The sequence below is a fragment of the Pristis pectinata genome, chromosome 1 (genome assembly GCF_009764475.1).
Source record: "Pristis pectinata isolate sPriPec2 chromosome 1, sPriPec2.1.pri, whole genome shotgun sequence".
Lineage (NCBI taxonomy): Eukaryota > Metazoa > Chordata > Chondrichthyes > Rhinopristiformes > Pristidae > Pristis > Pristis pectinata.
This window is the reverse complement of record NC_067405.1, coordinates 69,375,262-69,389,407: the sequence shown is the minus strand read 5'-3', so window position 1 is coordinate 69,389,407 and position 14,146 is coordinate 69,375,262. Positions and strand designations below refer to the sequence as shown.

Below are 14,146 nucleotides of genomic sequence, written 5' to 3'. Positions count from 1 at the left end.
CCCCGCGGCGGCTCTGAGCCGGAAGTGGCTGCGGTGTGTCGGTGTAATCGGTCCTCTCTGTGGCGCAGTAACGGACCGTGGTCGGCGATGGCGGGAACGGCGCTGAAACGGCTGATGGCCGAGTACAAGCGTGAGTAGTCAAGGGAAGGGAAAGAATAGTGAGTGGGGAACGTCGGCTCACTGCCATTCAAGAGTCGGAGCCCAGAGGCGAGGCTTTGGCAGTTGATGGGCCTTGTAGCCGGGGCCTGACTCAGGCCCCGGCACTGCGGTCCGGGACCTTACCCAACCACCCCGTCCCTGCCCCGGCTCCGTTTCCCTCTACCCCCGTCACACCACGATCCCTCCTACTCTTCCAAGTCCTAGTCATGGAAATGTTTTGGATCCCGGGTGTTTCGGAGTAATTGGCCGACACAGATCAGGAGACGTGGCTGCTGGTTTGCACACAGCGAGATCCAACAGATCTTCCAAGGGGTCAAGTGTGACTCGTTTCCATTCCAGTTCTAGCTGGTTATTGAGGCTAATATCGTACCTAAAGACGCTGTGATAGGTTGGGCAGGAGATGCCTGATTGGACCGGCGGGTGGGTATTTGTGTGAGGTGGTACTGTTTATGCTGGGGCTTCTATATACACTCATCTCATGGGCATGGGGCTCTCAATGCCATTCCAAATACTGGGCCTGCATTGGTGGACTAGGAATTCGCAAGTGTCAGTGGGGATGTTGTGTTATCTTTTTCAAGGAAGCTTTGAGAACATCCTTGAATCTTTTCCCTTGTCTGATAATCTCTTCCCATGACGCAGCTTGAAACAGTGCCTGTTTCAGGAGTCAGGTGTTGGGCATGTGAACAATGTGCCCTGTATAACAGAGTTGATTGGTGCTGGGGACGTTAGCCTTCGAGACACTGCTGGTTTGCTTATCCTTCCAGTGGATTTGGAGGATTTTGTGGAGACAATGATGGTGCTGCCTCTCCAGTGCCTTGAGGTGCTTGCTGTAAGGTGTTCAAGTCTAGGAAGCATACAGGATGATAGGGATCATTGCTGCTCTGAGATCTTGATTTCAAATGCTGTTTTACTCAGTCAGCCAAAGGCTGTTCTGGAACTCTGAAGGTGATGGTAAATTTCATTGATAAAGTCTGCATTTGCTGAGAGATGGCTCCCACGAGGTGGGAAGTTGGCTGCAGTGAACCTTTACTTTTGGAGGATAGTGTAGATGTTGAGTGTAGGTTGGTAGAGGATCTTTATTTTACAGCTGTTGAGTGTAAGACTCATCCTTCTGTATGCTTCAGTGAACAAGTCAACAATCGATCAAGCTTGGCCTCTGATCATCTGCAAATGCAAGTGTTGTCTGTGTACTGCAGTTTGTTTCATTGATGGTGGGGTGACCTTGGTTAAGGAGTGGAGGTAATTCAGTTTCTAATTAGTCCTTTATGTTGATTGTAGGCCAGCAGAAATCTTATTGGAGATGAAGTGCAGAATTGTGAAAAAGATTGGAAAAATGTGTTCTGGCAATGATGGAGCCTTGATTGACTCCAGTATGTACTAAGATTTTCTCTGTTGTGGACCCATTGGTTAGAATCACAGCTTGCATGGCATATTTCTGCAATTAGCCAACTTTGAGAAGAGTGTTCCATAGTCCCTCCTGGATGAGGGAATTAAAAGCTTTAGTAAGGTTGAAAAAGACCACATAGTAGTTGGTACTGCACCCTTCACTTCTCATCAAGCATGATGAAAATCATGCTCTTTGTGATTTGGGGAGCAGCTAGGAGGCAGTTGTGAAGCACCCTGGTAATGACTTTCCCAGTAGCCGACAATAAGGTGATCCCTCTGTCGTTACCAGAGTTGGATTTGTCTCTTTTCTTGAAGATAATCGTGATTATGGTCCCTTGGCATGTACTTCTCACAGATGCAAACAATGAATTTTTGACTGAAGCTCCTCACCACCAAGTTTTAGAATTTCACCAGTCATACCTTCTTTTCCCTAGGCCTTGTTGTTTCTTAAGGAGATTAAATGGAGAAATAAAGAAAAAAAATCAGACACGTGCAATATCTAGAGTTCATTAATGCAGAAATAGAGTATAGAAATTGTAGGGATGAAAGTTTGCTGATGATACAAAGGTTGGTGGTGTTGTGGATAGTGTAGAAAGTTGCTGTAGATTACAACAGAATGCATACCTGGGCTGAGAAGTAGCAGATAGAGTTCAACCCAGAAAAGTGTGAAGTGATACACTTCGGGAGATCGACTTTGAAGGCAAGATACAAAGTTAATGGCAGGACTTTTAACAGTGTGGAGGAACAGAGGGATCTTGGAGTCCACGTCCATAGATCACTCAAGGTTGCCACACAGGTCGATAGGGTTGTTAAGAAGGCATATGGTGTGTTGGCCTTCATTAGTCGGGGTATTGAGTTCAAAAGTCGTGAGGTAATGTTGCAGTTCTATAGAACTCTGGTTAGACCACACTTGGAGTATTGTGTTCACTTCTGGTTGCCTCATTATAGGAAGGATGTGGAAGCTTTAGAGAGGGTGCAGAGGAGATTTACCAGGATGCTGCCTGGATTGGAGAGCATGTCTTATGAGGATAGGTTGAGTGAGCTAGGGCTTTTCTTTTTGGAGAGGATGATGAGAGATAACTTGATAGAGGTGTACAAGATGATAAAAGGCATAGATCGAGTGGACAGTCAGAGACTTTTTCCCAGGGCAACAACGGCTAACTCGAGGGGGCATAATTTTAAGGTGATTGGAGGAAGATATAAGGGAGATGTCAGGGGTAAGTTTTTTACACAAAGAGTGGTGGGTGCGTGGAACGCACTGCTGGCAGAGGTTGTGGGGGCAGGTACATTAGGGACATTTAAGAGACTTTTAGATAGACACATGAATGATAGAGAAATGGAGGGCTATATGGGAGGGAAGGGTTGGATAAATCTTAGAGCAGGATAAAATGTCAGCTCAACATTGTGGGCCGAAGGGTCTGTACTGTGCTGTAATGTTCTATGAAAGTAAAAAGGAGACTGGGAAAGTAGAAAGAGTGCATGAAAAAAAAATAAGATGAAAGAATACCCTGAATTGACTTACAAATGCATAAAGACCAAGCGAATAACCAAAGAAATGAATAAATATATGGTATTCAAAAAAAAGGGTTGATGCAGACATGATAATTCAGGAGGATGTGTGAAATATTGGAAAGGATAAATTTGGTGAGGGAGAAGGCATTTAAGGGGTTAGCATGTTTGAAAGTAGATCCCAGGGCTTAGATGGAATCCAACCCAAGTTGTTAAGGGAAGCAACGGAAGGAAATAGCAGAGGCTTTGACCATCATTTGCCAATTCTCTGAGGCTATGGGCGTGATGTCTGAAGACTGGAAAGTCACCAATGTTTTAAACAGCGAGAAAGGAATAGGCAGAGTCAGCAACACTAACATCAGTGGTGGGAAAATTATTGTTAAATGTTCTGAGGGTCAGTATATATCATTTGGAAAGGCTCATTAAGGATGGTCAGCATGGCCTACTAAGAAAAGACATTGTCTGACTAACGATCTGAGTATATTTTGAATTGGGTCCTTGATGATGGCACAATTAGTTTAGACTCTTTGGCAAGGTTCCATGTGTCAGACTGGTCAGTAACCCTTCTGAAAGCCCTTAGAACAAAAGGAAAGCAACAAGTTGAATCCAGAATTGGCTCAGTGGCAGGAATAAAGGATGATAATCAACAGTGGCAGTGTTACCGGAAGGCTGATTCAATAGGGTTTTATTGGGCTCAATGTTTGGTCCTTTTTTTGGGTATACATGATTTAGACAAACAGAAATCATGATTAATATAGTGATTATAAAAAGAAAAGTGTGATTGAAAGTTATAGACTAAAGCTATCAATGGACTTGTCAGGTGGCTAGAAAAGTACAAGGTGGAATTAATTCAGGAGAAACATAAGGTAATATATTTGGTAGGACAGAAAAGCAAGGGAATGTTTATTAAAAGCAGGGTGTAGAGTTTAGAGAAACAGAGACCTCATGGAAAATAATCATGAATAGAAAAGGTAGTTTTAAAACTGTTCTGGAGTACCTTATGAACAGAGACATTAAGCTGGGAAGTTTTGCCAGAATTGTATAAAAACACAAGGCCACAGCTGTAGTTCAGCATGATTCTGGTTACTAAATTATAAGAAGCAAATGAGAGAGAGACTCTGTTTTGAGAACTGGAGAGTTTCAGTTATGAGGAAATATTGAATAGATTGGTTTGCCCCCTTTTTTGGAACATGTGAGGTCCAAGGGGGATTTTATCGAAGTGCAATAAAGCGCAGAAAGGACCAATAATTGGGGGCATAGGTTTAAGGTAGTTGGAAGAATGATTTGAGGTGAGTTGAAGGAAAATGTTTTCAGCTGAAGGAGTTGTGATGGCATCTGGAACAGCTTTGACAGTGTTGTAGAGGCAGAGACCCTAATTTCATATGAACTCTTCACTGCAGAGCTTTGATCTGATCTGTTGTCGAACCCAAAAACAAAACTGCAGATGCTGGATTTCTAAAATATAAAAAAAACAACTGAAAATGCTGGAAACACTCAGTAGCATCAGAGAAATGGTCAACTTTTTTAAGTCTGAAACCCGTGTAAGTTGTGTATAATTTATTGGTATTGGTTTATTATTGTCACTTGTACTGAGGTACAGTGAAAAGCTTGTCTTACAAACCGATTGTACAGGTCAATTCATTACACAGTGCAGTTACATTGAGTTAGTGCAGAGTGCATTGATGTAGTACAGGTAAAAGCAATAACAGTACAGAGTAAAGTGTCACAGCTACAGAGAAAGTGCAGTACAATAAGGTGCAAGGTCACAACAGGGTAGATCGTGAGGTCATAGTCCATCTCATTGTATAAGGGAACTGTTCAGTAGTCTTATCACAGTGGGTAGAAGCTGTCCTTAAGTCTGGTGGTACGTGCCCTCAGGCACCTGTATCTTCCACCCAATGGAAGAGGAGAGAAGAGAGAATGTTAAATATGTTAATTTGAGGTTGTTAACTTGCGTTTGACCTCATCTTGTAATGTGCCATGCTGCTGCTGCAAAAAGCTAATTTTCAAGGCACCTCATAGATGTCCAATTTTGAGGTTTCAGCATTGTGTGCTGGACAGATGCATCAATTAATTAGAAAAATGATCTGGCCATGACAGAGTGAAGAGTTCTCTGCACTGGAAATTTTCTTGTTACTTGATCAGATGGGACCACGAATTAAAGTCTCTTTTGGTTATATGGTGAACTAACAATCTAGATTATGTACTCTAGTTTTGAGTGTAACTTAAACCTTCCCATTCTGACTTGGTTGTTCATTAGCTACTGCTAGTGAACAACTGAAACTGGAGACCATAATATTGGACTTGGAAAAACTGTGCGGTGTTAGCTGGCGAGGTGGAGGAAGTAAATGAATGTGTTTAAATTGCTCAACCAACCAGAGTGCTTGGTGGAAACTGGTATCTACAGGGGCTTCCTAGGTTAAGGATGACCTGACCTAGGGAAAATCCAACTTTATGCAAATTCCCCCATGTACTTTTTAAACATTTTTCAGCATAAAATATTTCATGCTATTCATCAATGACTTGATTCAGTATCTATTCTATTAGTTTAATTATGTATAGTGTTAGGGGGAATATTCAATGAAATGAAAGAATTGTGGCAAGTTTATATAGAGCGATATGATGTGGGTTACTATAGAAAATGGATCTTTCTGACTTGCAGACAAATTGGCTTACGAACGGTTCTCAGGAACTGAACCCTTGTGTAACCTGGGGACTGACTGTATGTGGTACTGATCACAAAGGGAGATAATGTTATTTTGAATATTATTGAGGGTGAGTAGTGAGAGGATCAGCTCTATCAGAGTGTTTTATGATAATAAATTCACTGGCTGAAAGGCTGAAAGCAGCAGATGCACTTGTGTCTTTCAGAAAGTTAAGGAAAAGAAGTTTGGGGGGGGGGAATCCTTTGTAGAATACAGAGACAATCTGGAGAATCAGATTAATTGCTTATAAACAAATACAGAGGCACTAGAAAGGTATGGGAAAGATAATACCAGAAATGCTGGCATGTGCGTAACAGGAAAGGGTGAAGAGATTGGGTCTTTAAACTCTTGACAAATGAAGACTGAGGATTAAAGGTCTTTTTAAAAAATGTTTTGTTGGTGAAAGCAGAGAGAATGTTTCCATTTGAGGGGAAGAACATATCTAAGGGGTATCATTATTAGATGTCTTGGTGATTATCTTGAAAAGAATTCAGAAGATGTTCCTTTAACCCAAGAGTATGGTAGCAAATTCCACATTCTTGCCAGAGTGATTGAAGTAAATAGTACAGATGCATTTAAGGGAAGGGTGTACTGCAATAAGGGAGAAGGGACTAGTTAAGCTGATAAATTTAGATGAGGAAAGATTGGAGGAGATACAGTTGGAGCATAAATGCCAGCATGGATTGGTTGAGTTTTGTGGCCTGTTCTATGCCTTCTATCCTTTGAATCGCAGAACGGTTACTGCATAAATGGAGGGCATTTGATATGCTGATTCTGTATTAGCTCTATACAAGAGCAATATACTCCAACTCCCCTACTTTCTTTCCTCAGCTCTGCAAACTTTTTCCCTTCAGATAATCATCCAGCTCCCTTGTGAACATGCTTAAATCCACCAAATTCACCTGGCAGCACATTCCAGACACAACCACTCACTGCATTTTTATATAAAAATGTGTTTTAGTTCTTTGGTCAATCATTTTTATTCAGTGTCTCCAACTTCTTGACCCTGCTACCAATGGGAATAGCTTCTCTTCAACTATTGTCTAAATCCTTCATGATTTTAAATACCCCATCAGATCACCTTGCAATCTCTTCTATTCCAAGGAGAATAGCCTTGGCTTCTTGTAACTGGAGTCTCTCATCCATAGAATTGGTTGTGTTTCTTCTGCATGCTCTCTAAAGTCTTTGTGTCTTTCCAAATGTGTGACACCAGAACTGGATGCAATAATCCAGTTATGGCAGAACCAGAGCTTTATACAGGTTCATCATGACTTCCTTGCTCTTGTTCTCTTTCTTCTGTTTATAAATCCCAGGATCTCATTTTTTAAATCATTCTTTTAACCTGTCTTGCCATTTCAATGAATCATGAACCAAAAACGACCAGATCCTTGCTCCTGTCCCCCTTTTATAATTGTGGCCTTAAACCATAGAACCATACAGCACAAAACAGGCCCTTCGGCCCACCATGTTGTGCTGTCCATCAGACCACCCTCGCACTACCTAACCCCTTCCTCCCGCATTATCCCTCAATCTCACATTCCTCCATATGCCTATCCAACAAGCTCTTGAACCTGTTCAATGTATCTGCCTCCACCACCACCCCAGGCAGTGCATTCCATGCACCAACCACTCTCTGGGTGAAAAACCTCCCTCTGACATATCCCCTGAACCTCCCACCCATAACCTTAAAGCCATGACCTCTCGTCTTCAGCATTGGTGCCCTGGGAAGGAGGCGCTGACTGTCTATTCTATCTATTCCTCTCAATATTTTATATACCTCTATCATGTCTCCTCTCATCCTCCTCCTTTCCAGTGAATAAAGCCCTAGCACCTTAAGCCTCTCCTCATATTCAATACTCTCCAATCCAGGCAGCATCCTGGTAAATCTCCTCTGCACCCTCTCCAATGCCTCCACATCCTTCCTATAATGAGGCGACCAGAACTGAACACAGTACTCTAAGTGTGGCCTAACTAGAGTTTTGTAAAGCTGCATCATCACCTCGCGGCTCTTAAACTCAATCTCGCGATTTATGAAAGCCAACATCCCATTGGCCTTCTTAACTGCTCTTTCCACCTGTGAGGCAACTTTCAATGAACTGTGAATATGAACACCCAGATCCCTCTGCTCCTCCACACTGCCAAGTACCTTGCCATTCACCCAGTACTCTGCCCTGGAGTTTGTCCTTCCAAAGTGTACCACCTCACACTTCTCCGGATTGAACTCCATCTGCCACTTGTCAGCCCAGCTCTGCATCCTATCAATATCCCTCTGTAAGCTCCGACAGCCCTCCACACTATCCACAACACTGCCTATCTTAGTGTCGTCTGCAAACTTACTAACCCAGCCCTCCACCCCCTCATCTAAGTCATCTATGAATATCACAAAAAGTAGAGGTCCCAGAACCAATCCCTGCGGGACACCACTAGTCACTGCCTTCCAATCCGAGGGCACTCCTTCCACCACAACCCTCTGCTTTCTACATGCAAGCCAATTCTTAATCCACACAGCCAAGCTTCCTTGGATCGCTTGGCCTCTGACCTTCTGAAGAAGCCTACCATGAGGAACCTTATCAAATGCCTTACTAAAATCCATGTAAACCACATCCACCGCACTACCCTCATCAATCTTCCTGGTCACCTCCTCAAAGAAGTCTATCAGGCTTGTGAGGCAAGATCTTCCCTTCACAAAGCCATGCTGGCTGTCCCTAATCAGTCCATGATTCTCAAGGTGTTCATAAATCCTATCCCTTAGAATCCTTTCTAACAGCTTACCCACCACAGACGTGAGACTCACCAGTCTATAATTCCCTGGCCTATCCCTATTACCTTTTTTGAACAAGGGGACAACATTCGCAACCCTCCAATCCTCTGGCACCACCCCCATAGACAACGAGGACCCAAAGATCCTTACCTGCGGTTCAGCAATCTCCTCCCTAGCCTCTCGAAGCAGCCTGGGGAAAATCCCGTCAGGCCCCGGAGATTTATCTGTCTTAATATTATTTAACAACTTCAACACATCCTCTCTCTTGATATCAACAACCTCGAGAACATTACCCCTACCAGCACTCCCTTCCGCATCATCAAGACCCCTCTCCCTGGTGAATACCGAAGAGAAGTACTCATTGAGAACTTCTCCCACTTCCGCCGCCTCCAGGCAAATTCTCCCACCTTTGTCCTTAATCGGACCTACCTTCACCCTAGCCATCCTCCTACCCTTCACGTACTTGAAAAAGGCCATGGGATTTTCCTTAACCCTACTAGCCAAAGCCTTTTCATGTCCCCTTCGAGCTCTCCTCAGCCCTTTCTTAAGTTCCTTCCTTGCTACCCTATATTCCTCATGGGCCCTGTCTGAACCTTGCTGCTTATACCTCATGTATGCTACCTTCTTCTCCCTAACAAGTCATTCCACCTCTCTCGTCACCCACAGTTCCTTCACCCTGCCATTCCTTCTCTGCCTCACCGGGACATATTTATCCCTAACATCCTGCATAAGATCCCTGAACATCGACCACATCTCCATGGTACATTTTCCTTCAAAAAGGACATCCCAATTTACACTCCCAAGTTCTCTCCTTATAGCCTCGTAGTTAGCCCTTCCCCAATTGAAAAACCTCTTGTCCTCTCTACACCTGTCCCTGTCCATGACAATTTTAAAGGTTATGGAGCAATGGTCACTGTCCCCCAAATGCTCACCCACCAATAGATCCTTCACCTGTCCCGGTTCATTTCCTAAAACTAGATCTAACATGGCATTCCCTCTAGTCGGCCTGTCAACATACTGCGTCAGGAATCCCTCCTGGACACACTTAACAAATTCCGTCCCATCTAAACCTTTGGCACTAAACAGGTTCCAGTCTATATTTGGGAAGTTGAAGTCTCCCATTATAACAACCCTGTTATTTCTGCTTCTCTCCAAACACTGCCTGCCAATCTGCTCCTCTATATCTCTACTGCTACCGGGGGGCCTATAGAATACTCCTAGTAGAGTAACTGCTCCTTTCTTGTTCCTTAATTCCACCCATACGGACTCTAGAGATGATCCTTCTACAACATCCATCTTTTCCACAGCCGTAACAGTGTCCCTGACCAGTATCGCCACCCCTCCACCTCTTCTCCCCCCCTTCCCTATCCCTCTTAAAACACGGAAAACCAGGAATATTCAATATCCACTCCTCTCCTGACGTCAGCCACGTCTCAGTAATAGCCACGATATCATAGTCCCCCATACTTATCCAAGCCCTCAGTTCATCCCCCTTATTCCTGACACTTCTTGCATTTAAATAAACACACTTCAGTCCATCTACCTTACTATTTTTACAGCCTGTATTCTGCTTCTCCTTCTGGGGCCTTTTGCTTATGTTGCTTTTTATTCTTCCTACAAAAATGTAGTGCTTTGTCTCTCAGCATTAAATTTCATCCACTGGCCTGTCTCACAAGCCTGCTTGTATCTCCTTGAAGTCTGTTACTTGCCCTTCTCACAGTTCACTCCACCTCCATGTTTTGCGACTTTTGCAAATGTGGATGTTGAGTCCTGTGCACCCAAGTTCATGTTGTTAATGTATATTAATGAAAGCAGTGGTTCTGTGCTGACCCTTGAAAACACTACTATTCATTCCTCTTTTACTACTACTGCTCTGAGACCTGCTACTTCATAAGATTGCTCTTACAAAAACCTACGGTTGTTTTGGCTGACCAGCCTCTTGTGCTGTAATAATTACAGCAAGCAATATAGAAGAATGTGGATTTCCACACTTCTATTTCCCAGGAGCATCATTTTCAAATTTTGAACCTTTGAGATCCTTTTGAGGACCATCTGAGCATTTTAGTTACTTGCATCGATAGATTTGCATCAAAATCTGAATCTCCAGTAAAGTAATGCTTGACCTCCTCTATTTAATGCAGCTCCCATTTCACTCAAAACTTCATGGGGACTGCAGTTTTGTGTTTCTGTGCCTTTTTTGTATTTGTTCTACAACTGGGGAAGGTGCCTTAATCGCTATTAGATTGGATTCGTATATGTATATACTCTGGGAACTGAAATGAAAAGCAAGCAGCCTCGGAGAGCATCTAGCACCTCAAGGCTACCACGCACACTACAATCTTCTGAGCTGTCAGGTTACTTTTAATTTCAGCCAAAAACTACTTTGCATCAAAACAGAAGTGACAGGTTTCTAAAGCTCTAGTTACACCATGTTAGTACTTGTGTGACTAGCTGATTTCCTGTAGAAACTATCATGCAAAGATCGAGAATGATCGGTTCATGTGGAAGTTGAAGTAAGGAGTGGGTAATCCTTTTGCACGTAATTGTTGTGGTAAGGGCTTTCTTTCACCAGAGGGTGTTGTTGTACTTATTTTGACTTCGGGTTTATTATGTCATTATTGCTATCGATACAAATCATCTTTGCATTTTGCTCTACAGCCAAGTTTATTTCAGGAATACTTTAGGAGAAACCCATTACTAACATGTTGCACTATCCTTCTCATATACTCTCACCACTTGTGCATTATACTGCCTTTTATTATTGGAGCAACAGTGTCTGTACAGTTCCTTGCTATCTGATAGAAATTATAGTGAAATTTCAGGAGTGAGAGAGTAAAACATTCTTCCCTACCTCTCATTGCTGTAGCTGAAACGAGTAGATTATAAGTGTCAAGGTTTGCCTAGTTTATAAATTTTATTTCTTCACTTAGTCTTGGCTTCCTGTTGGAGGAGGAACTGTTTCATGGCCACTTGTGGCCCCAAGTCAATAATCCTGGATTATTTTCTTATATCCTTGGTCAATTTAAATTTGGGAATATTAGTCCATGCCTAATATCACCTTATCTGAATAAATGTTGTGATTGTCTGCATTTTGTTATCTTTCCTTGGATGATGGTGCTGACTCAATGAAGTACCCATACAGGTCCTCCCCATCTTATGAATAACTGACTTTGTCTACAGTCTATACATATGAACGAGCATTTGGGAGACTAGCACCTCAAGGCTTCCATGCACAACTTAGCCAGCTGCTCTGGGGCTGCAGGGTGTCTTCTGCCACCTGGGAGCTCTATTCGCAGTCACATTTCCAACTTGCGAACTGTTCGGGTTAGGGACAATTCACCGGGACAGAGCCCTGCCATAACTGGGGGTGACCTGTAGTTTAGTTTAGTTGAAGTCCTTTTGTAGCTGTGTGTAATTCAGTAAAATTTTCCTTTTGCTTTATTCCAATAATTCACGGGACGAGGGTATTGCTGGGAGCCATTTTTTATTGTCCATTTGTAATTGCCTTTGAGAAGATGTTGATGAGGTGCCATCTGAACTTGCAGGTTGGTGCTTCCGTGAAGCTGTTGGGTAAGGAATTCCATGGTTTTTGACGGCAACAATGAAGGAATGGCTATTTTCCAAGTCGGGATAGTGTGTGATTTGGAGGAAAACCTGTAAATGGTGTTCTTGCATGCTTCCTACCCTGCACCAGTGGTAGTGGGTGTCTGTAAACTGAGTGGTTTTCGAGAGTTGATGGACCGGCATTCAATTACTGAACCAACCATGTGGACACTCAATATTTTGTCTTCACTTTGAATACTACCTGCACATCTCAATTTGGCACTGATATTAGTTGAGCTCTTTCCCTTCTAAGAGCGCTGAAGGTGAGATACTTAATCCAAAAGATAGCATGCTGAATAATGTAGCATTCCCTCAGTGCATAAACCCTGGCATGCAACTCAAACTCATGACCTTCTGTTTCAGAAAATGGTAAAATAAATTTAAATACATATAGTTCATGACTGAATGCTAAAACTAACATCATAACATCAGCCTGAACTTTAAAATAATTTATATTGATCATCAGCCAACATTGTGTTTAATTAGACAGATTTGAACCATCCAAGGACTCTGTCACCCATGGGCTTTGAAGTATTGTAACAAATCTATAGCAAGTTGACTCTGGTTGTGAAGACTTTTGTTTAAGATGATAGTAACTAAATCATTGGTTGGTTCTGATTAAAGGATTTTCTCTATTGATTGAAAGCATGCAGCTTAGCCAATTTTCTCTTTGATATGTTTCCTTTAGTTGGTGCATAATATGCTACCATAACAGAACCAAATTGCACGTGCAACCTGAAAGGTGAATCTAGGTAGATATTTGGCACGTTCATAGTTAAATTTCATTATTCGCCCACCTAATATCATGTTGGTTTGCCGTGCTCTGGTGATAAATTGGGAAAGAACAGCTTAAACAAATTAAGTCCAGCTTTAGTGATCACTTACTGTTGAATAATGAAGCCGATATTGGGCCACTTGGGTGGTATGTCATGCCAAGTGTATATCATACTTTAGAGGATAAGGTAGGTCATTGGTACATTTACACCTAAAGTATACAGTAAATCGCATGAACTTCTAAGTGAGAAGCAATCATGGTTGACTCAATGCTGGCAATGAGGTGGTGTTTCCACTCCACTTCAGATGAGACGAGATATCTCAGTTCTGACTTGGGATTGGTCCGGGACTTTCCGAATTGCCTAACCCTATAATGTACTTTTCATGACTTTTTTGGCTGTCACTGTTTTTGCAATGAAATGCTTTTGAAGTAGAGTCACTGTTGTAAAGTAAGTTGTGTCATATAAGTACCAAGTGTTGTACTCTTTCAAACAAGTGCTTGAAGTTACAGTATCTGTGTGATCCTATTTGATTCCAAAGGAAAGCTAATTGTCCACTGGGCTCATTGGTATTATACCTCCCTCTGATTCAGAAGGTAATGGATTCAAATCCCAGAAACCTTTACATCCTCCAAATTGGGTCAATAGTAGTACCCTGCACACTACTGCATTTCTTCAGTACTACACAAAAGTGTAAGCTTATAGTTGCTGGAATGGGACTTGAACCTGTAATCAGAAAAGTGCAGGAAAATAAATGAGCTCACAACTGGATGTTAAAATATCTCTGGGTATTTCCAAGTTCAGACCAATGTTGTTTTAGCTGTCAACCAATGTTGCATTTAATTAGACATGGAATTGGAGCATCCAAGTAATGTTTCACCCTTGGGCTTTGGAGTACTTGTTCAGAGAAATGTTTCCTTTTTTTGTACACTCTTATTTAAAAGCTTGTTGCAGTTGGAGTGATTTACAATACTGCAATGTTATAAAAACTAGATCCAGGCAATTCCAAGCCTTGTAAATGTTCTAAGTATCATGTACGAGAATTCAGTGCAATATCTTTCCTTCAACAGTTTGTTTGTGGTTGGAGCATTATATTTTTTACTATCATGGCAGAAATCCCTGACTAAGTTGGCAATAGACCAGGTCACTTGCTTTTTCCCACAGTGGCAATTCATCTGGCCTGCCTATATGTTAGCAAGCATTTAATGTGCGATACCACAATTTGATAATGGAGTTTGATTTCACATCCC

At 42.3% G+C, this 14,146-nt stretch overlaps 1 protein-coding gene across 4 annotated transcripts in view; it reads left to right on the top strand.

Annotated features, from left to right (window-relative positions):
* Positions 1-3: 3 nt before the first annotated feature.
* ube2g2 (ubiquitin-conjugating enzyme E2G 2 (UBC7 homolog, yeast)) overlaps positions 4-14,146 on the top strand; it is a 51,876-nt gene continuing 37,733 nt past the window's right edge. For 2 of the 4 annotated variants that reach the window (XM_052013758.1, XM_052013750.1), the window contains exon 1: positions 34-130. In XM_052013758.1, coding sequence (XP_051869718.1) covers positions 88-130 — 43 coding nt within the window. In that variant the 5' untranslated portion in view covers positions 34-87. Of the gene's footprint in view, positions 131-14,146 lie in introns of all 4 variants that reach the window. The other 2 variants (XM_052013768.1, XM_052013777.1) reach the window with 2 other exon arrangements.